Consider the following 26,554-nt stretch of genomic DNA (forward strand, 5'->3'; position numbering starts at 1 on the left):
ATATGATGTCGTCGGGTGAACCGGCCTACATTAAAGACCGCCACCTCACTCCCCGAATCCCAGAGTGACTGCTTACGTGACTTCTCTGTACCAAAAACCAATATCCTCGTAACAACAAAGTAAGGCATGGTTGGTTTAGTGGTATAATTGCCGCCTGCCACGCGGCAGACCCGGGTTCGATTCCCGGACCATGCAATTAAGAGCATAAATATGTGAATATAACTATTCTATATTTTTATGAGCTACGTTTTATATTTTTATTCTTTTAAAGAAAGATAAACATAAGATATTTAGGAAACGTAATTAATGGTTTCCCTTTGCTGTAGTTATATAATACCTATCTATTATATTTTGATTCAGGTATAAATTACTGAATATAGCCCTATACACTAAATCATTTAGACTCTATATTTATATGTTTATGGTATTTATGGTGGCAAAATTAGTTTAAAATTAAATAAACTTTTCTCACAAACTATTAAAATTTTTTAGATAGCGCATAAATTATTTAAAGAATTTTTAGAACACAAAGATTAAATCATATAAACCTGCGAAATATGTTAATCGAGACCAGATGAAGCGACTATGTTCTGTTGTTTTACCAGCTCGCTATAATGCCCTCCTAATGCGATTAATCCTCGGTGATTTCCTTGTTCAACTATCCTTCCCTCTTTAATCACGAAAATTACATCTGAATCCTGTACTGATGCTAATTTATGCGCAATCACGATAGTTGTTCGACAAACAGCCGCATTATCTATTGCCGTTTGCACAAGCCTTTCCGATTCTGTATCAAGTGCAGATGTTGCTTCGTCCAACAAAAGTATCTCAGGGTCACGAATAAGAGCTCGTGCAATAGCAATGCGTTGCTTTTGACCCCCCGAGAGATGTGATCCTTTATCGCCGACTCTTGTGTGATATCCATTGGGTAAAGTTGAAATAAAATCATGAATATTGGCATTCTTGGCAGCTTGTTCGATTTGCTCCTGCGTCGCTTCACTCTCTTCTCGACCATAAAGAATATTTTCCCGTATAGTCATATCAAAAAGAACAGGCTCTTGACTAACTAGAGCGATTCGCCGACGCATTTCTTTGAGTTGCCATTTTCTGGTGTTAACTCCCTCGATCATGACTTCTCCAAGTAGAGCATCATACCACCTCATTAATAATGCGATGATGGTTGATTTACCACATCCAGATGGTCCGACGAGGGCGACTTTCTGATTCCTAGAAATACTCAATGAAATGCCATCGAAAACAGGTACATCTTGTCTGGTAGGATAAGCAAAGGTTACATCTCTTAATTCGGCGTCTCCATGAGTTTGACCCTTTATATTTCCATCCGCATCTGGATCTATGATTGTGCATTTATCCATAAGTTCAAAAATACCAATGGCGGCCTGGCGTGCTTTAGCAGCCTTTGGAAGGGAATTCGATATATAGCCAAGACCGACAGCAGTATATACCACGGAAAACATAGTGGTTAAAAGTTGCGAAATGCTCATTTCTCCTGTTTTAACGAATTGGATGCCAACATAGAATCCAAACGCGAAAACCAAAAACATAAATCCTATTTATTAGTGAAAAAAATTCGTTACTATTCATTAAAATTGAAGCATGCAACTCCTCAATTCTATTGTTACCTTGAGATATTCCATATCCAATGGAGGCAAAGTATGCTTTTTTAAGTGAATCGCGATGAGGAACTTTGTTGGCTTCAGTGTATTTGTTTTCGAAGAAATTTTCTGCTCCCAAAGAGGCAATTGTACGGATTTCCTTAATTGCTTCCCCAGCGATCTGTCCAGACTTTTCATATCCTTTTCTTGTCTTGCCAGAAAAACTAGATATAGATCAAGGTTAAGAGTTAAATAACCAAAAATAAACAAAATGCCAAATATATTCAAATCCAACCCTTCAAAGGCCTTCATCTCAATTGCTCCTGCCAATATTATTAAAGGGGCAATTGCCAGTAAAATAAGAGTTAGCTTCCACCCGTTTGCGAAAGCAATCGCAAGGCCCATTGCTATAGTTGCGACAGTTTGGCCGACATATGTGAAAAGGGCTTCAGGCAACTCATGTAATTGTGTTGCTTCATTTGCAAGACGAGCCGTTAATGTCGCTGTCGAATACTCTGGTCTGTCGAAAAAAGCCATCTCTTGGTTCAAAATGTTACGAAAACAAGTCAAACGAACGCGTCTGATAAGTCTTTCTCCGCAATACAACATTAAACCGTCCCTCAAACTATGTCCGATAAATGTTATAGCACCAAGAGCCAGAAATAGGAGTGCCCAAATTCGAGAAGCATCCTCTACTTGATCCGCAGGTTTAGAAAATGCGTCTAAAAGTTTAGAGAATAAGAAAGAGTAGGAAGGTACCACCTACGAATAAAATTATGAGATTTTATCAAAAAAAAACTGAAAAGAAACTATGCTGATTAAGCACGTACCAATCCTGCCATTGCACTTCCAATAAAAGAAATGCACATTAATCCCCATTCATGTCTCATCATTTTAATTATACGTAGTACCGGTTTTGATTCTTCTGATACTTCCAAACATTCTTCTATTGCACTTCTTGATTCTTCCATTTTTTCACTCGAATTAACTGAAATATGCTGCGTCTGACTAAACTTCTTTAGTGAAATAATATCCTTAGAATTACTAGAGGGCTCTTTCTTCACGTTTTCTCGTTCCAAATCGCTCAAATATCGCTGCTCATTATCTTCTCTTTTAAATAGCTGCTGCTTAATTGCATAGCGATAAAAGGCCCCTTGTTGAGATAACAGATTTTCGTAAGTACCTTGCTCAATGATCTTTCCATTTTCCATTACAACTATAATATGTGCATTCTTGATTGTCGACAAACGGTGCGCCACTATGATAGTACTGCGGCCTTGGCATGCATTTTTCAGTGCTTCCTGTACTATATTCTCCGAATGTGTATCGAGTGCTGAAGTTGCTTCATCGAGAAGAAGAATAGAGGGATTACGTATCAAAGCTCTAGCTATAGCAATTCGCTGTTTCTGGCCACCAGATAATTGCGAGCCCCTTTCACCTACTATAGTGTTATATCCCTTTGGGAGTTTTGAGATAAAATCATGACAATTTGCCTTTTTGCAAACTTCAATAATTTCTTCGTTTGTAGGATTGCGATGGAGTGCACCGAGGACAATATTGTTTATAATGCTGTCGTTAAATAGAATCGGTTCTTGCCTGGCAATGCCAAAAAATTAATTAGAAAAATTTTAACAGTTTAATGGATTAAGTTCAATCCAGGAATTAAATGGAATTAATTACCCTACAACTCCAACTTGACTTCGCAGCCATTTGACATTAATTTCTTTAAGCGCTACTCCATCTAGTAGCACTTCTCCTTGTGTTGGATCATAAAATCGCTGTACGAGTTGAAGTATAGTCGATTTTCCGCTCCCCGACGCTCCCACCAATGCAATAATTTTACCACTTGGAATTTCAAGATTAATACCATGTAAAACGGGAGTGTTTTTTCGCGATGGATAGTTGAAATTAATGTTACGAAGTATAATATTTCCACTACATGATGAGAGTGTTTTGCCACTTGATATTGATGTTGGAGAATGATCAATATCTGGCACGCGGTCGATAGTGCTGAAGATTCTATATGCGGCAACTTGTGCCTCGATTAATGCTTTGAAATTGGGTGGGATTTGTCTAGTTATCTCATATATACAATAAGTTTGGGAATTCGTCGATGTTTACGGTAATATATAATTACCCAATTGAAGTTGCGCCGATAGTCACAGCGAAAAAAGCTTGAAGAACCGCCTCACTACTGATTATATGCTCCGATATAAGGTGCCCACCATACCATAAACCAAGGCAATAAGTGATAGTTTGAATACAGCTCAAAAATCCCATTGAAATTCCTAAAACATAAATAACACTTAAGAGTTTGCTTCATTCATGCCAGTTTTTGCGGAAAAAAGAACAATTACCTGATCCAATAGCCTTCTTCACGCCGGCTTTGAACGCAATATCGATTTTTCTTTCATAGTCTTTAACAAAGCGAGATTGTAACGAAAAAGCCGCAACTGTTCGAATTCCGGACAATGCTTGCTCCATTACTGCACCTGCACCTGAATAAGCGTCCTGTGCCTCTTTTGTTTTAGATATAATTATTCTGGTGATTGAGTATCCCGCAAAAGCTAGGAATGGGACAACAGTCAGTAGAACTAGAGTAATTTGCCAGCTAACTGCGAATGCCATTATAAATCCGGATATAAACATTGTGCTATGTTGGACAACAAGACCGACTTTTTCAGAGAGACCTTCTTGAATAAGATTTGTGTCTGCTGCAAGTCGAGATGTCAGAGATTCTGATTCAATTACGTCGAACCAAGCTTGGTCCTGTCTAAGTATTGCATGAAGGTAAAGCTCGCGAATACGCTATTATATTTCGTACTGGATCACGGATTTTTCTTATATTAAAGACATTTATAATTTGAATATTACCTTCGTTTGATATTCACCTGACAAGGTCCAGAAGCACATAGAGCCGTAACTCGATACAATTAATCCAACACCAAACCACAAAAATGTTAATACTCCTTCAATTAAGAAATTATAGCCTTCATCTAGTGAAGTCGTATTCACTATTGTGAAACCTCTAATAATACGTCCAAAAGAGAATCCTATTAGAGTATGTATAATTCCAGCGGCAACACTGCACAATATTCCCAAGCTATAAAAAAATATGGTGAAACTTGATTTTAGCAAATTATTGTTTTGTCGATTATTTAGAAGCACACCCACATTACTAAAATTATCTCGAACCATGATGCAAATCGATATAATCTAAAATAAGGAATTCTTTTTATATTCTCTTTTTCACTTTTTCTTTTTCGCCTTATCAAAGGCCAAAAAATGTTATTTGCTTTCTCAACATCTTGTCCGCTTAACTCTACTTTTTCTCTGGGACCTGAATTATTTACCATCGCGATAGTTGCTTCCTTTTCTAAAAATTCTTCGAATTAACTGGTAAGCAAAATATTTTACTATTCTCTTAGAATTTAGAAAATTTACATTTACGAATACTTTGAAAATGTCTACTAGTATGCTTAGAGTAGTGAAAATAATATAATTTTCTGTAGCCTGATTGAAACTACATTTTTATGAGTGTAAAAAACAAAAAAGCATTTATAAATGATAGAGCAATGTTTTTTTTTGTATTTGAACTCCATAAACACAACGTAGCACGAATCAATCTATTTATTAATTGGTTCTTCTAAGCAACCCAGAGTAGAGGACGCCAGGCACCTTTTCGTTTTCGTTCATTTTATCCTAATTTTTCCTCTTATGGTATTTATTCAGAGTGTCATTCCAACATCCCTAAATTTTAAAATTTATAAATTTTTAAGATAGGCAATTTCTATTACGGGTAATTAGTATTGAGTAATTTTATTTGTACCCCGATAAAACTATAACTATTAGACCTAAGGAGTTTTGTGTGGAGGGGTGTCCAGATCTTGATAAAAATAAGAGATATATATTTATAATTCAGGGAATTGGTATGGAACATTAAAACCAACCGAAGGGTTTAAATGAGCCAAGAAAAGTTATTCATAAAAATAAGAAAAATAACGATATTGAAAAGATATTAAGGATGTTGAAACCCTTGTTGTACGCGTCGTGCTATCATGCTATTTTCGTCATGTTGCTTGCGAATATTACACTTGTACCTTACGCTACATTCGTGCTACTCCCCTTTTTTTTCTCCCTTGGAGTGTATTTTTTACATCCACTTGATGTTTTTTTATCTGAAAGCAATGGAAGTCTTCTACGTCAAAATCACCCAGGTACTGCCCTTGGCTTCCCAATTTTGTGGTTGGATTTTTCCTAAAGAATTTTGCTAACTATTTTTGTAGCCGCTTGATATTACTTGCTTGTTGCTATACTATTGATAGCGGGTTGAGTCCTGAGAAAAACCGGTACACTCTCACGAACAGATGTCACCTACAGGAATCGAACCTGCAACTTAGCACCGGGATTCTCCACCAATGTGCCATCCAAGGACGGCTCCTGAGATCTCTCGAGTCACTTTTTTTTATAATAGTGAGTCTTTATTGTTTAAGTAGACTCCAAATTACAATAGTTACATTAATGAAAGTAATAAAATGAGAGAACGGTTAAATATTAACGCGATATTGCAATTCTGGGTGAGTTGATCATAACAATTTTCACCTCAAATGGGTAGATGGGTAGTAAAAACTTAGCTAACTGTGGATATTAGAGAATGACTTGATAAGTGAGATGGAGAATGAAAAGGGAAGAAAAAGAATGAGTAGAAGAAGGGCCTACTGCGTCAATCCAGTTCTAGAACCGCTCTATTATCTCCTTTAACCGCGCCCAATTTGCACCACCTGCTTCGAAACTGTTAGATTTATCGCTTTTTTGGGCTCTTATTAGCTCAGTCCCTATAGCCTCCTCAATATCCAGTTTGGCCCAGTTGATGATGGTTTCGGATGAGGCTCGAGTGTTTTCAAAATGAAAGGCAATACGATCCCGATGGATTTTCCACAGTTCCGAGTCGAAGATAATTTGATCCACGTGCTTTGCTGTTTGCGAGGATTCAGATAGGTCTCCTAATATGAGGTTGCGAGCACTCAGCACCTGAGAATTCTGGAGGCCTGTGATGGTGACAATACCCCTCTCTGCCCACTGCCACACTGGTGTAAGTTCAGGACATTTGCAAAAGGTATGGCGAATTATGTCCCGCGAAGTGTTACAACGGGTGCACTTTGGATCGTGAATAGGGAATGTAGCGTTATTGATAATTCGCTCTGCAAGGATCCGCCAGCGTAGCGCACGGTGTTTTGGGAGGATGGGTCGTTTGTGAACGGAGGTCCAGACCCTCTCCCAATCCTTGGGTGTTGATCCAACTTCAGGCTATAATCGAGGAACCAGTGTATTCGGTTCTAGAGAGCCGTTGTGCTGGAAGTGACGGCCTTGTCGAGTGAAGTATTCCGCGACGGGCCTACCGGCCAGTCTCCCGAGTAACCCTTTTTTTTGATCAATCTACGGAAACTTTTATTTATTTTCGTAGCTTACAAGGGTTTAATGATTACAATGAAAAAAGAAAGGGGGGAATAAAGGGGTGGGGATATGGTTAGGTGGCAAGATGAAACTTAGAAATTGACAAATTATATTAGCCCAGAAAGGGAGAGAAGAGAAGAAAGCAAAGAAACGCAAGGGGGTAGGAACATAGAGAAGGTGATAAACGTGGAGTAAGGAAATAAAGGGTAGATTAGATGTATGTAGTGATCGGGTATTTGGTGAGTGATATGGAGTAAAGAGGAGGAGAGGAGGTAAAGAGTCTCCCGAGTAACTTTGTGACTGTCAATATGACCTACCTATATAAATTCTAATTTTCTCATTATGAAAATGTTATGTGGATTTTGGGTATACCGTGAATATTTGTACGTAAAGAAACAAAAGAAAGATTTATTATAAACAAGGAAAATAAGACAATAAATTTCAAGAGTATTTCTCAATATAAAAAAAACTAATCCGCCTCCCCGTTCACTCACGCTTAAATCTCTCTTTATATAATAAAACTAGACAAAATAGAACGAACCGACTAAATAAACTGGTTAAACGAACTGAATAAGCAAACTGGTTAAACAAACTTATTTAACAAAACAGAACAAACTTGAATAAATTTTCAAAGCGCTAGTAATTTGCCGAAAGGTTATTAAGGTAACAAAAACTAATTGTGTATAAAGTTAAAGAAAAAAAGTTTTTTTTGGCTTGTAGTGGCGCAGTTATGACTGTCTGTACGAAATACCGATATTCCCGTAACAACGTAACAAAAAAGGAGCTCTAGTGGCGTAATTGGTTAGCGCGTTCGGCTGTTAACCGAAAGGTTGGTGGTTCGAGTCCACCCTTGAGCGAATTTCATTTAATATAAATCCTTTATTTTTTCATATTCTTTATTGTATGTCTCGAGAATTTAGAAATAATTATGGATAGCATTTCGACAACGTATACGTCATCAATCTAATACATGTTTTTATCTAAGTAATAGTTCTAAACTACTGCTAAGAATCTTGCCCCATACCTAGAATTTCATGTCGCTGGATTCATCTTAATATTTATACGCTAATCATTTGAAAATAACAGAATAACTTAGGTTTAGGTTAGGTAGGTTAAGTTAACCTATCCTTTATAAACATGTTTTAACAAATTAATTTGCCACCACGTTCTCCACTGCCAAGCTCAAACGCAAAGGAGGGTTCTGGTTTAATCAGTTCCAAACGTGGCATATGCTCGGAGGTAGCCCAGTAGCATCACCAAACTGGACTGCGACCGAGGTATTGTCCCTACCTCTCTACAAGTGCCCGTTAATCACAGACGAGGGCCGACAAATGGAGGAGCCAAAACCCCCAACACCGCCATACCTCCTCAATGAGATACTAACTTTCTAACAAATTTCGTTATGATATTTTTTTGTAGGGAATGAGACTAATTTGTTCTCCATTTCAAATAATGCTCTCTGTACCACCTCATGTTGATATGTTACAACAAAATAAAAGCAAATAAGCTGATGTATGCAACTCAATATTTCAATCGGATGTGTATATTGTACTCCAATATATACACTGTGAGAACATACTAAAATTTGGTTAATCATCTAGGATGATGCCATCTATTATTCATCGCATTCGTATTACCTTTTTTCATTCTAGAAATTGAAATTGAAAGCATACTCCGGTCATAATCTCAGCTTCAAAGCCCAAAAAAAGTGATTCGTTAACGAAAATATAAGATTATAACTTAGTACAGCCACTGTCAGTGCGATGAATCACCCTCGATTACTGATAGATAATGAAATATATAAAAAATTTTGCAATATTTAATGCGAGTGCACAGTATGGTGGTTTTGGAATTACAAAAATAATTCAACATGGCTAAATCTACATTCGCTCTCGTCACCGCTCTGCTCGCTCTAACTGCTAGTGCTATGGCCCGCAAGGAACAAATTCACGGAAAGGTTAATCGTGACGGAAGTGTAACTGCATTTGGCACCCGTCGCACCACCTCTTCATCAGGCAATATCTACTTCTCCCTTGTACAGTTCCCAGAATGTGCAGATCTGTTGTATTTACGAGTGAATCCTACTGGTGATAAGCCGCCGTTTGACTGGCGTAAATTTACCCACAGCGACTTTGGTCGTAAGATAAGCCTTGGCAATGGTGTGCTAAGTGGAACTACCTTTACTATTGATGCTCGCCTTTCCCCAGCTGTCAATGCAAACTGCGAAACGAGTTTCAGCGGGCCACTAGAATGGAACTAAAATACAAGTTAATAAACAGATATTTATAAATGAATCTATGAATATTCAATTCTCTGAGATTAAAATACTAAATCTATGATGGGCATTAAAAAGACATTGGTCTATTGATATGTTAACCAATGTTTTAAATAATCCAATCAGGATTATTGCAGTACAGGTTTTCTATCACATTAATGAGTTGCTATTGCAGATTAGATCAACTTCGATTTCAAATTTGTTCCCGTGAGTGTACTCGTAATAGTTGTATCTTGCAATGAACTTTATTTTAGCGGAGAAATTATGCTGAGTACATTGTAGCAATCATATTAACTCAATTTCAATATGCGCCATGTGGTGAAAGGATGATTTACAAGTTTACCTGGTAGCAATTATATGCAACTATCTGTAGGATTTACACAGTAAGAACATTTATATTTCAATTTATCTTCAGCTTGTACCATTTTATCTATCCAACAGAAAAAGTGGCTTTATGACTGTGTCTTAGTTGAAATTATTTTGAATCTTAAAGATTTTTCCAAGATTGTGTATATAAGCTCCAGCTAAAAGTCTTCCACGTCTTATTAATTCATCCTCACTACTATTCCTAAGTAATGAAATACATCTTCGCTCTGTTTACTTTCTTGGCAATCCTTGCCACTACTTTTGCCAAGGACGAAAAAATTCGTGGTCTCGTTAATCGAGATGGGAGTGTCACTAATTTTGGAGTAAAACGCACCACAACAAAGCGCTACAATATTGGATTCTATCTTACAAATTTCCCAGACTGTGCTAAATATTTATATATTCGAGTTAACCCAGTCAATGCCGCTCCCTTTGATTGGCGTCGCTACCAGAAGAGTGATGAAAATGGACCCACTAATTCAGTTATTGGAGTTGATGTTCTTGCTGGAACGACTTTCACGCTTGATGCCAAGATTTCTCCTGCTGTGACTTCAAGCTGCGACACCCACTTTGAGGGTTTTCTTGGTTATGTTTAATTGACATCAAACTTAGAATACACTAGGTACTCATCACTCATTGCTACTTTATTTAATTTTAATTTTGAATAAAGCTCTCTGAATGTATTTTAAAGCCTTTTAACCAATGCATATACTATTTTCAAACCAACTCTGCCTGGTAATAACTACAATATCGTTATCAATGGCACTATTAATTATCAATCGATTCAAAGTAAATATATTAACATACTAAGAAAAAACAATTATTAACGAAAATACGAGATTACTACAGCAGCATATCATGTAAATTGATATTAATATTAAGAAGGATACTTCAGCTCAATATTTTTAATGAGATTGTAGCGGAATGCTTGTATGGAATATTTAGTAGTAAGTTTTGAAAATGAAAAGGAAATAATATAAAAATGCGCTAGAAGATATTTTCATTAAAGGTCTTGAATTATTTTATATTAAACCGTGAAATTTTCAATAGTTTTAAATAATGCCTCATATATGCTTGAGTATTATGACAATATCTTTTTTATATACAAATGCCCCAACAGTCTAATTCAGCTACACATGAAACTTGGTGTTGAGTTATATTATGTTATATATGGGTTAGGTACGAATGATCAGAAAATCTTTAATTAAATTAATACATTTTGCTCCTCCTATTGAATCGGATGCTTCATCGAAGCTCTGTGCCGATTTCCAACTTTTAAGTGCATTTGAATCCGTTTCAATTTTAGGCTTGCAGAAAACTTGAAGGGCCCTTATTGTTGAAAGACTCGAAATGCTTGAAATCAGCTATGCGGGTGGGATATCAACCAGGCATTCAGGCTAGTGCACTTTTCTGCCTGCAGGCCAGTGGCAGCGTTGGTGGCTGGGAAAGGATCAAGGAAGTATGATTTAATTAGAGATAACCCAGTATGGCTTAAATATATATTCCACAAGAACCATGTGAAAAATATTGCGTTCAAGTGGCAATCTGCGTGCTTATTTTGATCTCATTAAAAGATAGAAACTTTATTACTCTAGTCATATTTTGGAAATATAAATTTGACAGCTGAAATTAGAATATTTCTATCGAAGTTGCGTTTTATTTCTATTTACGCTTGATATCAAGTAATAATAAACAACATAAAATAATGGGAAGAAGTCGCGATGCCATCCAAACAAAGTGTAACTGTAACAAATTATATAATATTAAGAATTGGAGTAACATATCCCCCCTAACATCCCACTTCCACTATTTTGCAGGATATCCATCTCTCTATTCACTTGAATCAGAATATTTTTGATTCTGCTCAACATACTGCTGTAGTGCAAACACCAGGTTTTGAGCATTCTGTGAGAGCAGGGCATGTAATCTCCGTGTGGGTTCTTGTAATACTCCTATGAGTTCTGCCCGTAATTGCTCCATTCCAGGCAAACTCGCCACACGCTCAAGTCCAGCATGATCAAGTAAGGCGCCCTCTGCTTTGCCGCCCACAACCAATATTTTACGATGCTTTCCAACAACCTTCATAAGATCAGTAAGCGAAGCGGTCTCAGAGGAGATAAGACAAATAGGACCAACTGCCAAAGGACTCAGGTTTTCAACAGGAGAATCACGAAGAGCAGCTTGAAGTATACGCAAACGCACAACTTGGGCGCGAGCATCCAGAGGAGAGAGTTGTTGACGTAGGAGCGTGAATTCGTTGACATTGAGGTTGTTGTGTTGAGCTACAAGCAGTGTACGCGCTTTGAGATGCTCAGCATATTGATTATACAGATAAGCGCGGCGCGGAGGATGTGGTTTAATTCGCTGACGTCCAGTGGACGGAGAGGTCTCGTGAGCCATGTGTCTAATTTGGATCATCTCTATTTAATAGAAGAAAAAATAAATAGGATAAATCAAGAAGAAAATATTCGCCCAACTAACCAATGCTGGACCGAATGTTCTGATTCACCACACGAGATAGAGGGCAACGCATATTATTAAGGTTAGGTAGTAGCGTATTCATTGTTGCTTTCAACTAGCCTTGCTAATAAATTGCCTCAGTTAAGTCTGTTGTCCCCTAATGTAAGTTGATGTTTGTGGCGCAGTATTCTTTTTCACCAAGCAGATTTTCAATATAAGAGGTGTATTGAAAATGAGAATAAAAAAAAATATAGCGAAATATGAGCTATGAAAGGAAGAGAAACGGACAAGCTTAATTGCCTAAGGATGTTTTTTAGATGATCTAGGCGTTTTTTTCGAAGGCGCTTTCGCTGGAGTACTCGTGGGAGCTTTTACCGGTGTCTCATTTACAGTATTGCCCTTAAGTTTTTTCTCCACCTTTTGAAGAGTTTTTCCTGCTTTTCTCTGCTTCACATCCTCCTCCTTCTCTTTAGCCAAGAGTTCTTGCTTTCTGTTCTGCAGCTTAGCAACCTCGGCCTCTTTCCGTTTTCGCCCGTACTCGATTTTGTTGTATAATTTCTGTTGCTTTCGTGTCATCATAATCTTAGCGAGCTCGTGAACTTCTTTCTCTTCGCTCTGCACCGTAGTTATGCGCGATTTCTTTGCCTTTTTGTTTTCATTTTCTTGAACCTCAGTCTTGGATTTGCGCTTGCGAGCTCCAGCAGATTGTTCGACATAATCGCTATATGAAATGCCCGCTGCTTCAGCTTCGAGTTCCTTCTGATAGACGTCTTCCTCATCCTCCTCCTCCTCCTCCTCCTCCTCAAATTCTTCTTCATTTCCCTCATCATCCTCATCATCCTCATTCTCAATTCCCATTTCTCCATCAATCTGCTTGTCATCACCCCTAACATCATCGTCGTTAGTCTTATTTTCCGGCTCAAAACCATCTATTGCTTCTTTTGGAACATAATCTCCTTCTTTTACTTCAACGAATGGACTCAAATGGGGTGGAAGCGTCTGACCGGGGCCATAGGGCTGCGTGCGTAGTAGTTTCTTCGCATTAACGCAATCATATACCCATTGCGGTTGCACGTAATTGCGCGTAAGATGTTGCTTCCCAGCATCTGGTCGATCACACACTTGATGAGTTATGCGAGCGTCACTTTCCATGTAAGGTGAACCAGCTCCTAGTACTGGATCCCACCCTACGTTTCCACCGAATGCCCGCACAATGAACTCGAGAGAATATCGCGGCACTTCACGTGAAAGATAAATAACACAACCAGCAAAGAGACGCTGGTGCTCACGCTCCTCAATATGTGCCTGTTTAATATCCTCGAGTGTAAATCCACGCATCTCTTCGGTCGGCTTTTCAAATATTTTATCCTCCACACTTCCTACCATAGCCTCTTCTCCATCGTCAGCTGGTTTCTCGCCTTCTTCGCTAAAGTCGTCCGATTTTTCCACTACCCATGCGTCTAATCCCGCAGCCCCGTTGGCGAGAGAAGTATCTTGGCGTGGAGGGTACACCAACTTTAAGTCTGAGAAAAGGCGGAAATTCACAAACCCAACTAGGGTACGATAAAACTCAAGGAAAGTGAGCATCACTCGAAAATCAACATCCGAAGGCACAGCTTGGCTGAACTGGTATGGAACGACCCATGTGATGGGCTGCCCGTGGATTTCTGCCTGGTAATAAATCCCTTTGATAGAAAGAAAAGTTTTGCGTAAAGCGCGTGCGCGAATAACATAGTGCTGAAATTCAGCCGAGAGTCGCTGGCAATCTTCAATTAATTCAGATTTAACCTTGTCAGTTTGTGGCATAGTTGCAAAAAGAAAGATCATGCAAAGTGCGTCGTCAAGATCACGAAGTGCGTCAATGAATGATGGGTAACGCTCTTTCACAATGTGGTCGAGAGTATATGTAGGTTTATTTTCGCGAAGTGAACGAGCAATACTGTATTCTTTGCGCACGGCTGCCTTGGCGAGCTTGCGAACGAACACTTTGTGTTCGCGGAATTTTTGGAGAAGAGGTTCATGGAGTAAGTATTGAATGTCTTTGGTGTAATAGAAAGTAGTAGGCTTCGTCGATCCCTTGTTTGCTTTCTTCTTATTTTTAGGCTCACGAGGGTAGATACCCTTGAGAATACATAAGCGCCTAGAAGAATGGAGTGGAGGGAGAATTAGTGTCAATTCAACAAAGTTAACGAAAATTGCAATCAAATTTACCGAAAATCAGCCAAGCTCACTTGAAGTTTCTTTACAGCAAGTGAACGGGTTATATAATTCGTAGCCGCTCCCGCCTCTCCTTTCTTCTTGATCTTTCCCATGGTCGAATATCTCTGCTTACAATAATGAGAAAGGTAGAGGATTTCTAAAAAATTGAGACTAGTAAAATGTTTACATGTGGCTTGGTGCCAGTCTCAGAAAAGCTGTCACATCAATAATTGCATTAAACTTCTTGATTTTGAATATAAAGTTGTATATGTAAACGATTTGAAATGGTCCAATTATCAATGACTTTCAACATAGTATACCTGAAAATATAATCGAGGCAAACTTTATAGGTTGGAAGCTTACTAATATTTAGTAGAAATCATGGCGATGGTGAAGGTAACTTAAGCAACGATCATTCTGTTATAATAATAAACGTTTTGGTTGCCAGTTATACGTCAATTATCCAAAGCTATTGAAATCTAATGGCTATTGGCAAATTGAAATAAACGAATCATCTCATATCTGTAACTAATTCTAATATATTTGAGCGAATATCCAGGCGCTTGCAATCACAGCAGCAAAACTACAAATATTTATATTCTTATATTATTAAATCCGTTATGATTGTTGAGTCAATAGAATAACTAATAAAGGGAAATAATTCCATTGTGAAGTAGTTTCACCCACAATTAAAATACCATAGAATTCTGTACAAAATACCAGAAAAACACTTGTAACTTGATTTTGAATAGCCCCTCATACATGAAATAGATCTCATTAATCGGAAAATCTCTATAATCACTTTATTTATTTCATATTCACTAGTCCTATCAATTTACTTGAGCAGACTTTGTGATTCTATGGTTTATATTCGGCCAATATATCTGTAGAATTGTCATTTGGTTCGACTGATTTTTTTGGTAAGAGCTATTCAATATATGTGATCTTAACATACAAAATGAGACTTGAAGAGACCAGGATATGCCTTTAAAACATAAACACAATTCTATTTCATATCTTGACGAATAAACAATTTAATATAAAAAAGCTGATCTAAACTTGATTGCATTCATGGAGAAGACATACTAAATGTCCTACATCCTTTCATGCTCACCTAAATACCCTGTCCAACATAACAATGAACAGCTAACATATTTAGAATCCAATGCAATCTTTGATTCAGTGAGCACCATTACTTCACATCAAAGATTAATATTTACGAGCTTACTGATGTGAAATCATTTAGTTTGCCTTTTTTTTTTATTTATTCTCCTTAGATTTTTACAGAGTCATGTATTTATACAAAATATTTTTATACAGTATTATATTGGGCCCCATTAGGATGGTCAGATCGGAGGCTATGGTCGAATTGTGAAAAGCCAATAGCAGTACTCTATACCTGTATTTAACCATTTTTACTATTCCTATACTCTATCTCGCCAGGCTCTCTCCAAATTTGTAGGTAAAGATTGTAAAAACACACACCAGATGTAGGTTCAATTTTATCAGTTTTTATTAACACCACATCCATTTCTTAGGACTACTTCTGTTATTTCAATTTAAAGAAAAATACCTAGACTTTGTACTCCTTATATTTTATTGTTTTTTGGGATTCAACCATGTGTGATTCTTTTTTACATAAATGAAACCCTTATTACCTTCTGAGTACAGATATTCATATATACATTAAATTTTGTACTAGCGTTTTATTAAATTGATATAGAGGAGAAAGTTAAAGAATAGTTTAAACAAATCTGTTGACAACCTTGTTGGGTGGCATGTAGAACAATTCTAAGACATTGAAATAAGGTGGCTTAGAAAATACGTCAATCAAGTAGCCCACACACTCTTTCCTTTTCTGTTGGAAACGCGTAGAATACCCTTTTGACTTTTTTCTTGACAACATATATCAACAATGGCTGACACTGCAAAGAACCCCGCTGTAGAAAATGTGCAGCAAGAGGTGAGTAATATGTTATACTGGATGGATGGATGTATCAAAGATGATAGAAGATGAACATGGAGTTCGTATAACCATATGGAACATTGAGCAAAATGATCATCTTATTTTTGGATCTCAGTTATATCCATGCTTTTAACTCATAATCTCTATATAATTATCTCAGTATTTTATTGTTCTAATCTTTATGATCATTTGATCTTAATATAGGAGGAAGTTGAAGCTTCTCCCGATGTTCATTTTGAGCCCATCGTGAAGCTCGAAGAGGTTGAGGTCAAGACGATGGAAGAGAATGAGGATGTTCTCTTTAAAATGTACGTGTTTACAAAAAGGGTTTTGAGCACAAGCTGATTTATAATTGTGGTTATACTGCGTTATGATATAGGCGCGCCAAGCTTTTCCGTTTCGAAAAGTCCAGTAATGAGTGGAAGGAACGTGGCACTGGAGATGTTAAATTTTTGCAGCATCGTGATGATAAGCTAGTTCGACTTGTGATGCGCCGTGACAAAACCCACAAAGTGTGCGCGAATCATTTAAGTATGCCAAAGATTTCAATTTCGGCATTACATTGAAGTAATGTGTTAATTTAATTTTTTTAGTTCATCCTGATATGAAACTCTCCCCTAATGTGGGTTCGGACAGGAGCTGGGTTTACGCTGTTGCTGCTGATCTTTCTGATGGTGAGCCCAAACCAGAAACTCTTGCCATCCGCTTTGCAAACTCTGAAAGTACGTGCTGAAAGATGTATATTATGTCTTCATTGATTCTCACTCGACTCGATTGTTGATTAGACGCTAACCAGTTCAAGGAAAAATTCGAAGAGGTTCAAAAGAATAACAATGAGCTTCTGACAAAGAAAGAGGGTAAGGCTACCTCCGAAGAGAAGAAAGAAAAGAAAGAGGAGGAGGAAGAGAAGGTGAAGGAGGAGGAAGAGGAGCAGCTTTAAATATGATATTGTAGCTTAGACCCCCATGCATTTCTTTTTCGAACATTTATTTTACTTCTTCCTTCTACTCTTACACCTTTTATTTTGGTCGATTTTTTCTTGAAATGAAAAAATATATAAATAACTCAAATAATTCCTATTCACTTAATATATCTATATATTTTCTCTTTATATTTCAAAATCTATAAAGGAATCATTAAATCTGCAGATGTTCGATTCGGTATGTGACTGCTTCGTGACAATTGATTTACTGTAAACAATAAAATAGCGAAGAAAAAAATCTTTGTTCTTTCTTTTCACTCTTTGTTAAGAGTTCCGCCATTAATCCATCTTAACATGCTTGTGCTTTTTGAGACACCGGCGGGCTACGCCCTTTTTAAGCTTCTTGATGATGGCAAGATTGAAAAACCAGAGGAGCTCTATAAAGCTTTTGAGTCGCCAGAGAGTGCTAACAAGCTGTAATTTTCAGGGTTTTGGTACATGCTTAATCTTTTTCTAAAATCCTTTTTTATTTCAATAGTGTCAAGTTGCAAGCCTTTGGCAAGTTTGAAAATACGACTGATGCCCTTTCTGCGGTAACTGGAATTGTGGAAGGAAAACTACCTAAAAATCTCAAAGAGTTCCTCTCTGCTGAGCTAAGTGAAAAAGATATCAAAAAAGAGAGCCTTATCGTTGCTGACCCAAAGCTTGGTAATCTTTATATTTTTGGCAAAAGATTCTTTTATATCCCTGACTATTTTAACACTTAAATTAGGTTCTGCAATTAACAAAAAGGTTGGCATCAAGGTTGTTTCGGATTCCACTGTACTGGATCTCTATCGTGGTATTCGTGGCCAACTCGAATCACTTCTTACCGGCCTTTCCTCTCAAGATCTTAACTCAATGATCCTCGGCTTGTCACATTCCCTTTCACGCTACAAGCTCAAATTCTCTCCCGACAAGGTTGATACTATGATTGTGCAAGCCATTGCTCTTCTCGATGATCTTGATAAAGAATTGAATACCTACGCCATGCGTGCTAAAGAGTGGTACGGCTGGCACTTCCCTGAAATGGGCAAGATTATCGTCGATAATCTTGTTTACGCTAAAGTTGTGCGTGCAATGGGCTTCCGATCGAATGCGCAAGAAACAGATTTTTCTGCGATTCTACCTGAGGAACTGGAAAAGGAACTGAAAGATGCTGCAGAGGTGTCAATGGGCACAGAAATCTCAGATGAGGATCTTATCAATATCAATGCTTTGTGTGACCAAGTTATCACAATGTCAGAATATCGTGCACAACTCTATGAGTACCTAAAGAATCGTATGCAAGCCATCGCACCGAATCTTACAATGTAAAATACTAAAACGGAATCTTTATTTTTGGGTTAACATCAAAATTAATATTTATTTCTTTTCGTCTAGGCTTGTAGGAGAACTCGTTGGCGCTCGCCTCATTGCGCACGCTGGCAGTCTAATGAATCTTGCAAAACATCCAGCTAGTACTGTCCAAATCCTTGGAGCCGAGAAAGCATTGTTCCGTGCGCTTAAAACTAAACATGATACACCCAAATATGGTCTTATCTATCATGCAAGTCTCGTGGGTCAGGCGGGTCCAAAACTAAAGGGCAAGGTAACTAAACTTAGGAGAAATCATACTATTGTTTATAGTTATTTTGCTAACAATTTAACTTTTGTTCATGCTTCAATAGATCGCCAGAATGGTTGCTACTAAGGCTGCTATTTCCATTCGTGTTGATGCACTTGGTGACAAAGATACTCCTGAAGTTGGTATGGAAAATCGGGCAAAAGTGGAAGCACGCCTACGACAACTTGAGGGTCGCGCTGGTGTAAAAGTTAATGTTGACAAGAGTGCTAAACAGCAGAAGAAATTTGAATTTACACCGTAAGTACAATTGTTTCTATATATTAAAATCGCAAAATTGTGATTCACACAGCTTTTTTGTGTTTATTCTGCATCAGATCAAAGACCTATAATGCATCGGCGGATGCTGCAGTTGGAGAGAAGAAAGATAAGAAACGGAAAGTAGATGACGAGGCTATGGATGAGGATGAAAATAAAGAAGAAAGTGGTGCAGAGGAGGAAGAGGAAGAAGAAGAAGAGGAAAAGAAGAAAGAGAAGAAAAAGAAAGAGAAGAAGGAGAAGAAAGAGAAAAAGAAAGACAAGAAGGAGAAGGAGGATAAAAAGAGGAAAGCTGAAGATGAGAGTGAATCAAAGGAAAAGAAGAAGAAGAAGAAGAAGGAATCAAAGTAGGAATGCTGATAGATATGTATTAAGTAAAATGATTCAATTTTTGCAATAAATGAAACAATACAAGTATAATATATAGCTAATTTTTGGCAAATTTGATAGTCTTTTCTCTGTCGTTAAGTATATTAGTATGGTGTGGGTAAGAAAAGAACTTGCAATGAATTTGAAGACATTGGATTTTTATTTTCATGTTCACTTTGTTCATGAAATTACTTTGAAAAAAAAAGTTGAAGGGCTTTTTATTTGACTACGTATTTATTAAATAGTCAAATCATAATGAACTCTCTTAGAAAGATTTGTGACTGCTAAAAACTTTGTTTGACGAACAAAGCGTAAACAAACTATATGTGAAATAAATAGGTAGATTTTGAGCAAATTTTTGGCAAACACTCTTTCTCTCTTATTTTCTTTAAATTTTAATTTTTGATAATGGGTAAAGCAAAAGGGAAGCAACCGGATGATGGCGAACCTCGCACTCGCGTTAAAGGAGAAAATTTCTATCGGGATGCAAAAAAGATTAAATACATTAATATGTTAAAAGGGGGGAAAGCAATTCGTGATTCTAAAGGACGAATCATTAAAGCAGCTGAATTTCAGAATCGTGAGGCCCCTATTGCTAGAGTACAGCCGAATCGAAAGTGGTTTGGTAAGACAATATGCATTGATAATGTAAATTTTTAATTACTGACCTTAAATGCATTTTAAGGAAATACTCGTGTCATTGGACAGAAAGCTCTTGAAAATTTCCGTGAGAGCATGTCCAAAAAAATGAATGATCCTTATCAAGTACTTCTACATCAGAACAAGCTGCCTATGAGCTTACTTCAAGATCCTCAGAATACTTCCAAAATGCATATTCTCGAAACAGAATCATTCTCTCATACTTTTGGATTAAAATCACAACGTAAGAAGCCAAAACTTGCAGTTGGAAGTCTTGAGGAACTGATGGAGAAAGTAGACCAAACACAAGGTAATTCGATCGTATGATATTAAGTTTTGAAATTATTGCTTATTCACTCTACCTGCAGAAAATTATGTCGAATCCAAGGATTCATCTCTACTCTCGAACAAAGTTACTGATTATGTGGAAGAAGCTCGTGACAGTGTATATCAGAAGGGTCAATCCAGGCGTATCTGGAATGAGCTTTACAAAGTAGTCGATTCCTCTGATGTACTTATTCATGTTCTTGACGCTCGTGACCCAATGGGAACACGTTGCAACGCAATTGAAAATCATTTGAAAAAAGACGCGCGTCACAAGCATCTTATTTTCGTGCTGAATAAGTGTGATCTCGTACCAACTTGGATAACTGTAAGTATTTTTCTTTTTTTCTGTTTCTCCTTCCCACAATTAAGTCAGGGTACTCATTTTTACCTCTGTGATGGGATACCCGTTACAATTGTGGGAGAGCAATATCACCTCAACCCAGAGCTTCGCCTTGTTATAAGGCATCTCTAACCTGAGAGTGGTCGTTCTGAAAGAGTTGAAGAGTGTTGGCTAAATATAATCTACCATGCTTTTCATAGTATTAGAACAAACATTTCTTTAACTGTTTTTTTAATCATGACTAAATGCTTTTGATTTTTCCACTAGGCACGATGGGTCAAAGAGCTTTCGAAAGAATATCCTACGCTTGCCTTTCATGCTAGCATCAATAACTCCTTTGGCAAGGGATCTCTAATCAATCTATTGCGACAATTTGCTTCCTTGCACTCTGACAAGCGACAAATCAGTGTTGGCCTGATAGGATATCCAAATACTGGAAAATCTTCCATTATCAATACATTGAAGAGTGATCGTGTATGCAGTGTCGCACCCATTCCTGGTCAGACAAAAGTCTGGCAGTATGTGACTTTGACACGGCGAATCTATCTTATTGATTGCCCTGGTGTTGTGCCACCAAGCACCGAAGATTCAGAGACACAAATTGTACTCAAGGGCGTTGTGCGTGTAGAAAATATAAAGCAACCGGAAGAGCATATTCCTGCAATACTGGAACGTGTGCGCACAGAGTATATTATTCGTACATACGGAGTACAACAATGGGATGATTCGATTGATTTCTTAGCAAAAGTGGCGAAGAAGTCAGGGAAATTGCTAAAAGGTGGAGAACCGGACCTTAACACGGTGAGCAAAATGATTTTGAATGATTGGCTCCGTGGTAAGATCCCATATTATACCAAACCTCCGTCTGTAAACGAAAATGATGATGGAGAAGATGAGGAAAATACCGAATTAGTAGATGAGGAGGAAGTTATGGATGAAGATGAAGAGGAATTACAGCAAGGTGAAAGTAGTAAGAGTGGTGCCTAGAGTTTTATATTATGTTAGCTATATTAGTTTATGCATCTTCGCATACTGTACAGTTTTGTTTTGTTTCTTTTACATGTTCTGTGCCAGTGGAAAATTACCCTCTTTCAATATATTTTGAAATCGAGTGAATTCTCTAAACTGGCAGGTTCATTTTGTATCTACATTAAATTGATTTTCCCACGATGCATCAAATTCCAATTTGAAACTATTAAATATGATAAAATATTGCAAAAAAGATATTGGGTTAATTATATACTCTACGATGTGTGTCAATTTTTTATTAATAAGAGTGAACATATAATCATATCTAATCGAATTTTCTTAATAATGAGGCCTTGTCAATTACTTCAACTTCTTTCACAATTCCTTCTCCAATTCGTTCCATTTGTTTAAGAATTGTTTGCAAATCAGCTGCAATCAGTTCGTCCTGTATACAATTTAGAGTAAATTCCATATATCATAGTACAGAAATGTGTATAAAATAACACTTACCTTCGAGCCGAGCTCAAAATCTACCAAACCATCTCCCAAATTTACCCTCCACTTACGAGGTTGCTTCAGAGACGGTCGCCAAAGCCCTCCAATAATATCCCCGCCATGACAATCATGGAAAAAGATAGCTACATCGCCAAACAACTTTTCTAGTTCTGCTAAATAATACTCGGTGGGATCAAATCCCACAAGTACCTCATCCCCATAGGTTCCCTCCGCCCGCGATTTTTGCCGTTTGAGCTGTTGAATCCCAAACCGCTTCTTCTTCTCAGTGAAGGCTTTTGGGTTCGGTGAAGCGTTCTCATAGTGACGGGTACATTTTGACGGATTCAAACGGATGATGAAACTATAGTCAGTTAGAGGTGTGGAGAACAAGCGCTATAGTAAAATTAAATACCAAACATATAAGTATTATAGTGTTTAAAAAATAAATAGGTTATATAATAAAATAATTATACCTTGATATCTTTGACTTTGCAATGCACCAATTCTTCCATTAGTTTGCATGCTGCCCGAGACAGTGAGGTGATCCTAGCCGCTACCATTTTGGATGGGCTATCCCAGGACCACCACCGTGATTCACGATCAAATTTGGTCGCTACAAACATGGCAGCATGATGCATTTGCTCATCCTGTGCGCGTATCCGTTGGAAATTTTCAATTGCTTCCTCTCTTTCTGCGCCTGTGAGTCCTTCTCCTTCATTGTACAAATCTATTACCAATGGCTCCACACGCCAATCCCATGTTGCCATCATCTCAAGCCAGCGTGAAAAACCGGCAAAACCACTAGCAGGAGGTGAAAATGGTGCAGGATCAACATATACTCGTACGCATAAAAGCTCCACAAGTTCTTCAGGCACATGTCGGGAGAGAAGGTGACTGCCAAGCCAGCGTTTAGCAAGTCGTATCGTATGTGAAAGCGAGGGATAGCGATGACATTGACTTTGAATATGAAAAGTATGAAGAGGTGCTCGAACTAGATACTTTTCGTAGCGCGAGAGGGCGTCGATGTAGCGTTGTCGTCGTGACTTCGTTGATTTTATGTCTGTTATGCCTCGGTTCAGGAGTGTGATTTCACGATCATGGCGGATGCGGCAACGAAAAACGAAGCCAGGAGGGTAGAGAATATCCAAATAGCTGTTAATACCAATTTCTTGACGAACTAACTGTTGCCCATTGCTCGCTAGTGAACCATCATTCTTGAAGTCTGGGACTACAACCTGAGAGGGTAAACCAAACTGCGTCTTAAGTCTCTCTGCAATTTTCAAGTAAAATGCACTCTTGATTTTCTGGATCGCAACAAGATCATCAGGCCATCTTCCACTCTCTTCAAATTCAAGCACCACCTCTATCGGATAGAGGTAGCGAGCAGCATCTGGATAATCTGTAATATTCGAAACGTCAAGGGGTTGTGGGAGGAGCATTGATGCATATCGGAGGGCAGGTGATGCCGGCAAGACAGAGGAGAGTTCAATAGGAAGTTCAGTTAGCTCTTTCATCTGTTTTACGAATTGTTCGTAAATAGATGTGACGAATCCAAATCCTACTGCAGTAATATCACTATTAAATAGTTGCGCTGGTACAATGGGTGAGAGATGAATCATCGTATTAAGCTGCCCTGCCCAGTACTGAATCTGGTCTGGCATAATATTGAAGTGACGATGTAGTAAGTAAATTGTCATTTGCCCTACAATGAGTGACCTTTGTTCTGATCCCTTTGCATCCCATACAACGCTCTCCAAGATACTACCGTCTTTAAATCGCCTCAGCTCAGCCTTTTCTCCCCATAGTTGACGAAATTGAATTGACGCTTGCTCATCTTCTGGGGTAGGACCCTGATCAACCAGACGATTTGCCTGCTGGGGATTCAAAACCATGCCTATGTATACTGTAGTGTTCTCAGCTGTATAAACCGGAGGAGATATTGAAATAGACCAAGGTGGAAGTGGGTCATGCTGTATCGATATAATTTGAACTCGGTTGGTCAAGCCGTGTTTCAAGATAGCAGGTATTGCCCTCGTAAAATGCTGTAGTCTATTCGGGTAGTCAAGCTCTGCTGCTTCAGTGTAGGTTGTGTATCGCTCAATTGGTAATCGAACCCTTGCTAGGTTATCATATCTCAAACTAAGCTTGTCCGCTCTTTTTAAGAAAATATCATCAAAATGGTCCTCTTTTGCGTCATTCAAATACTCCATAGTGAGTTTCGCTTCGTGTTGTAATTCTGCAAAAGTAGAGCGTGAAAAACATCCGGTCAGATTGACACGACCCGTCGGATCCACAAATACAATATCGAATTGTGAAGTGAATGCTTCAGCTGAAAATTCATCATACTTGCTGTGAGTGGACATGAATAAAGGTTTGCTTGCAAAATCATGTGTAGCTAGGAAATCCATAGTTCCCTTAAATAATTGGAAACTACTTAATCCATTGCTTAGTTTGCGCGAATATTTTCCATCTCCTTGAAGCAAATAGGCCATCAACATTGACCATAGGAATCCGTTAAAACCAGCACCGCTTTTGCGTTCTGAGGAAGAGAGACCGCGCTGGTGCAGCCAAACTTTAGCCAAAAGGCACGCATCTGCAAATGAAGGACACGCTTTTGCATGGCGATAAAGGAAAGTAAGATGGCTAATATACGATGCATCCTGTAGAAGTGCAGTGTTATACTGAGGGGTTGGTGGAGGAGAAGCTGAATTATCTTGAGCCGAGCCAGATGGACGGACATTATTGCGCTTGGGTGCAAGCCGCTGTTCTGGGAAATAATTTGCAGCGATAGCAGGCAACACACGAATTATGCATTTCAATTTTGAAAAATCGGTATCAGATTTGTCTAGATATAATAACAGTCAGGTTACTGCATATTTAAATATTGCAAATAAATATGTACCTTTTGCACTTTTTAGAATCAAAACCGGTCTCCTATTGTCGCCATTTAACGCTGAGAACTCGAGGTTTACTTTAAGTTCTTTGGAGCCTTGAATCTCTTTTGCAAGGACAGCAAGGTAATACGCTCTTTTATAAAAGTAGCGATAATTTAAATGATCTTTCTCTTGGAATAGTGCCTAAAATAATTAATAAAAAGAGTCAGGTGTAGTTTGCGATTGACACTATTAAATAATAATTCTTACAGCTGGCATTTCAACAACAACATCAACATTGAAATTCCCACGAGTGCGCACAATTGTTTTTAGGGGAAAACTTCCAGCAACGTGAACAGATGTAGGCCGCTTAAATGCAAACTTATATTGTGTTGCACTAGGAGGCTTTGGGTCTGGAAAGGGGATGGTAACGTTATATTTTGCTAGGTTTTTTGTAATATCAGAGAGCTATAGCAACGAAATCGTTGAAAAATATTTGTGTCAACGTATTAGTTTTGTTTAGGTTGCAAAAATAAACATACTGAAGCCTCTGGAATATCTGGAATGTTATCCAGAATTGTTTTAAGTTTGTGTAAAGCAGTTTCTAAGGGTTGTAGCTTATTATAGTCGATGCGAACTTCGGAAAGCAATTCGTCGATCTTCGGAAAGAAAAATCAATTAGTTGGAATATAAAAATATAAAGTAGAAATAATTTATACCTGGAGTTTAAATATATTAGACTTGAAAAGCTCAGAAGCCTCCTTCAAACCTTGAATTTCATCGTTTGTTGGTGCAGCGTAAAGGTGGTAGTTGTTTTCTTCTTTCTTAGGCCTTTCAACACCATGTACCGCATCGTAACTGGCCAATTCTTCATCACTATCATGTTTTCCAGACATCGATGCCTCCATTAAGTCGTCACCATCGTCGCTTATATCTTCTTCATCCGAATCGTCGATATAATCATCAGATCCGAAGTCACTATTTTCGTCGCTTTCCTCTTCGATGTGAGCCCGTTTAATTTTCAATACTGAGGATTCATGCTTTTAAATATAAAACGATTTTCAATAAATCTTATTCTAAAAGTAAAGGAATATTCTCTTTCCAGAAAAAAGCTCAAATTTACCTTCATATCCTCTTCATTTTCGCGGATTATTTTCCGTTTTAATGGTGCCATTATTGAAGCAAGGAGTGATCCAAAGTCAAGTCGAAGTCACAAGAACTATTTACAATTAAATAATTAGGCAGTCACAAATGTATATCAAATTGATGACGTTAATATTTTCATAGAGTAATAAAATATCCAGCGGTTCCCTCGATCTTGATATCTACATATAGAGCGTTGATTATTATATTTGTTCAAATC

The 26,554-nt window shown here is 37.9% G+C and overlaps 10 protein-coding genes and 2 non-coding genes across 12 annotated transcripts; 7 read left to right on the forward strand and 5 right to left on the reverse strand.

The window, feature by feature from the left end:
- The first annotated feature begins 124 nt into the window (after positions 1 to 124).
- VTP21DRAFT_t328 lies at positions 125 to 195 on the forward strand. Its single transcript has one exon. It is a non-coding gene; the product is annotated as a tRNA-Gly (tRNA).
- Positions 196 to 560: 365 nt separating this feature from the next.
- VTP21DRAFT_7798 (uncharacterized protein) lies at positions 561 to 4,244 on the reverse strand (the record flags this gene model as incomplete). Its single annotated transcript, XM_069398578.1, has 8 exons — positions 561 to 1,570; positions 1,644 to 1,840; positions 1,912 to 2,155; positions 2,231 to 2,378; positions 2,447 to 3,212; positions 3,297 to 3,689; positions 3,754 to 3,904; positions 3,974 to 4,244. 8 exons carry the CDS (start codon positions 4,242 to 4,244, stop codon positions 561 to 563), a joined length of 3,180 nt encoding a protein of 1,059 aa, XP_069246156.1.
- Positions 4,245 to 6,350: 2,106 nt separating this feature from the next.
- On the reverse strand, positions 6,351 to 7,240 carry VTP21DRAFT_7799 (uncharacterized protein; the record flags this gene model as incomplete). The annotated part of the gene is made up of 2 exons (XM_069398579.1): positions 6,351 to 6,923; positions 7,223 to 7,240. The coding sequence occupies 2 exons, from the start codon at positions 7,238 to 7,240 to the stop codon at positions 6,351 to 6,353; spliced, it is 591 nt and encodes a 196-aa protein (XP_069246157.1).
- A 613-nt stretch (positions 7,241 to 7,853) lies between these two features.
- On the forward strand, positions 7,854 to 7,927 carry VTP21DRAFT_t329. Its single transcript has one exon. It is a non-coding gene; the product is annotated as a tRNA-Asn (tRNA).
- A 1,013-nt stretch (positions 7,928 to 8,940) lies between these two features.
- Positions 8,941 to 9,330, forward strand: VTP21DRAFT_7800 (uncharacterized protein; the record flags this gene model as incomplete). Its single annotated transcript, XM_069398582.1, has 1 exon — positions 8,941 to 9,330. One exon carries the CDS (start codon positions 8,941 to 8,943, stop codon positions 9,328 to 9,330), a length of 390 nt encoding a protein of 129 aa, XP_069246158.1.
- A 590-nt stretch (positions 9,331 to 9,920) lies between these two features.
- On the forward strand, positions 9,921 to 10,307 carry VTP21DRAFT_7801 (uncharacterized protein; the record flags this gene model as incomplete). Its single annotated transcript, XM_069398583.1, has 1 exon — positions 9,921 to 10,307. One exon carries the CDS (start codon positions 9,921 to 9,923, stop codon positions 10,305 to 10,307), a length of 387 nt encoding a protein of 128 aa, XP_069246159.1.
- A 1,234-nt stretch (positions 10,308 to 11,541) lies between these two features.
- On the reverse strand, positions 11,542 to 12,274 carry VTP21DRAFT_7802 (mitochondrial 54S ribosomal protein uL10m; the record flags this gene model as incomplete). The annotated part of the gene is made up of 2 exons (XM_069398584.1): positions 11,542 to 12,131; positions 12,193 to 12,274. The coding sequence occupies 2 exons, from the start codon at positions 12,272 to 12,274 to the stop codon at positions 11,542 to 11,544; spliced, it is 672 nt and encodes a 223-aa protein (XP_069246160.1).
- A 197-nt stretch (positions 12,275 to 12,471) lies between these two features.
- VTP21DRAFT_7803 (uncharacterized protein) lies at positions 12,472 to 14,483 on the reverse strand (the record flags this gene model as incomplete). The annotated part of the gene is made up of 2 exons (XM_069398585.1): positions 12,472 to 14,311; positions 14,383 to 14,483. The coding sequence occupies 2 exons, from the start codon at positions 14,481 to 14,483 to the stop codon at positions 12,472 to 12,474; spliced, it is 1,941 nt and encodes a 646-aa protein (XP_069246161.1).
- Positions 14,484 to 16,285: 1,802 nt separating this feature from the next.
- Positions 16,286 to 17,276, forward strand: VTP21DRAFT_7804 (uncharacterized protein; the record flags this gene model as incomplete). The annotated part of the gene is made up of 5 exons (XM_069398586.1): positions 16,286 to 16,333; positions 16,541 to 16,644; positions 16,716 to 16,867; positions 16,930 to 17,058; positions 17,122 to 17,276. The coding sequence occupies 5 exons, from the start codon at positions 16,286 to 16,288 to the stop codon at positions 17,274 to 17,276; spliced, it is 588 nt and encodes a 195-aa protein (XP_069246162.1).
- A 336-nt stretch (positions 17,277 to 17,612) lies between these two features.
- Positions 17,613 to 19,530, forward strand: VTP21DRAFT_7805 (uncharacterized protein; the record flags this gene model as incomplete). Its single annotated transcript, XM_069398587.1, has 6 exons — positions 17,613 to 17,734; positions 17,797 to 17,966; positions 18,031 to 18,610; positions 18,681 to 18,888; positions 18,968 to 19,161; positions 19,239 to 19,530. 6 exons carry the CDS (start codon positions 17,613 to 17,615, stop codon positions 19,528 to 19,530), a joined length of 1,566 nt encoding a protein of 521 aa, XP_069246163.1.
- Positions 19,531 to 19,956: 426 nt separating this feature from the next.
- Positions 19,957 to 21,841, forward strand: VTP21DRAFT_7806 (uncharacterized protein; the record flags this gene model as incomplete). The annotated part of the gene is made up of 4 exons (XM_069398588.1): positions 19,957 to 20,173; positions 20,234 to 20,497; positions 20,556 to 20,839; positions 21,122 to 21,841. The coding sequence occupies 4 exons, from the start codon at positions 19,957 to 19,959 to the stop codon at positions 21,839 to 21,841; spliced, it is 1,485 nt and encodes a 494-aa protein (XP_069246164.1).
- A 307-nt stretch (positions 21,842 to 22,148) lies between these two features.
- VTP21DRAFT_7807 (uncharacterized protein) lies at positions 22,149 to 26,365 on the reverse strand (the record flags this gene model as incomplete). Its single annotated transcript, XM_069398589.1, has 8 exons — positions 22,149 to 22,268; positions 22,334 to 22,711; positions 22,792 to 25,163; positions 25,221 to 25,395; positions 25,462 to 25,659; positions 25,734 to 25,850; positions 25,911 to 26,231; positions 26,315 to 26,365. The coding sequence occupies 8 exons, from the start codon at positions 26,363 to 26,365 to the stop codon at positions 22,149 to 22,151; spliced, it is 3,732 nt and encodes a 1,243-aa protein (XP_069246165.1).
- Positions 26,366 to 26,554: the final 189 nt, after the last annotated feature.

The sequence above is a fragment of the Calcarisporiella thermophila genome (genome assembly GCF_041956535.1).
Source record: "Calcarisporiella thermophila strain CBS 279.70 unplaced genomic scaffold VTP21scaffold_33, whole genome shotgun sequence".
In the NCBI taxonomy this organism is placed as follows: Eukaryota; Fungi; Calcarisporiellomycota; class Calcarisporiellomycetes; order Calcarisporiellales; family Calcarisporiellaceae; genus Calcarisporiella; species Calcarisporiella thermophila.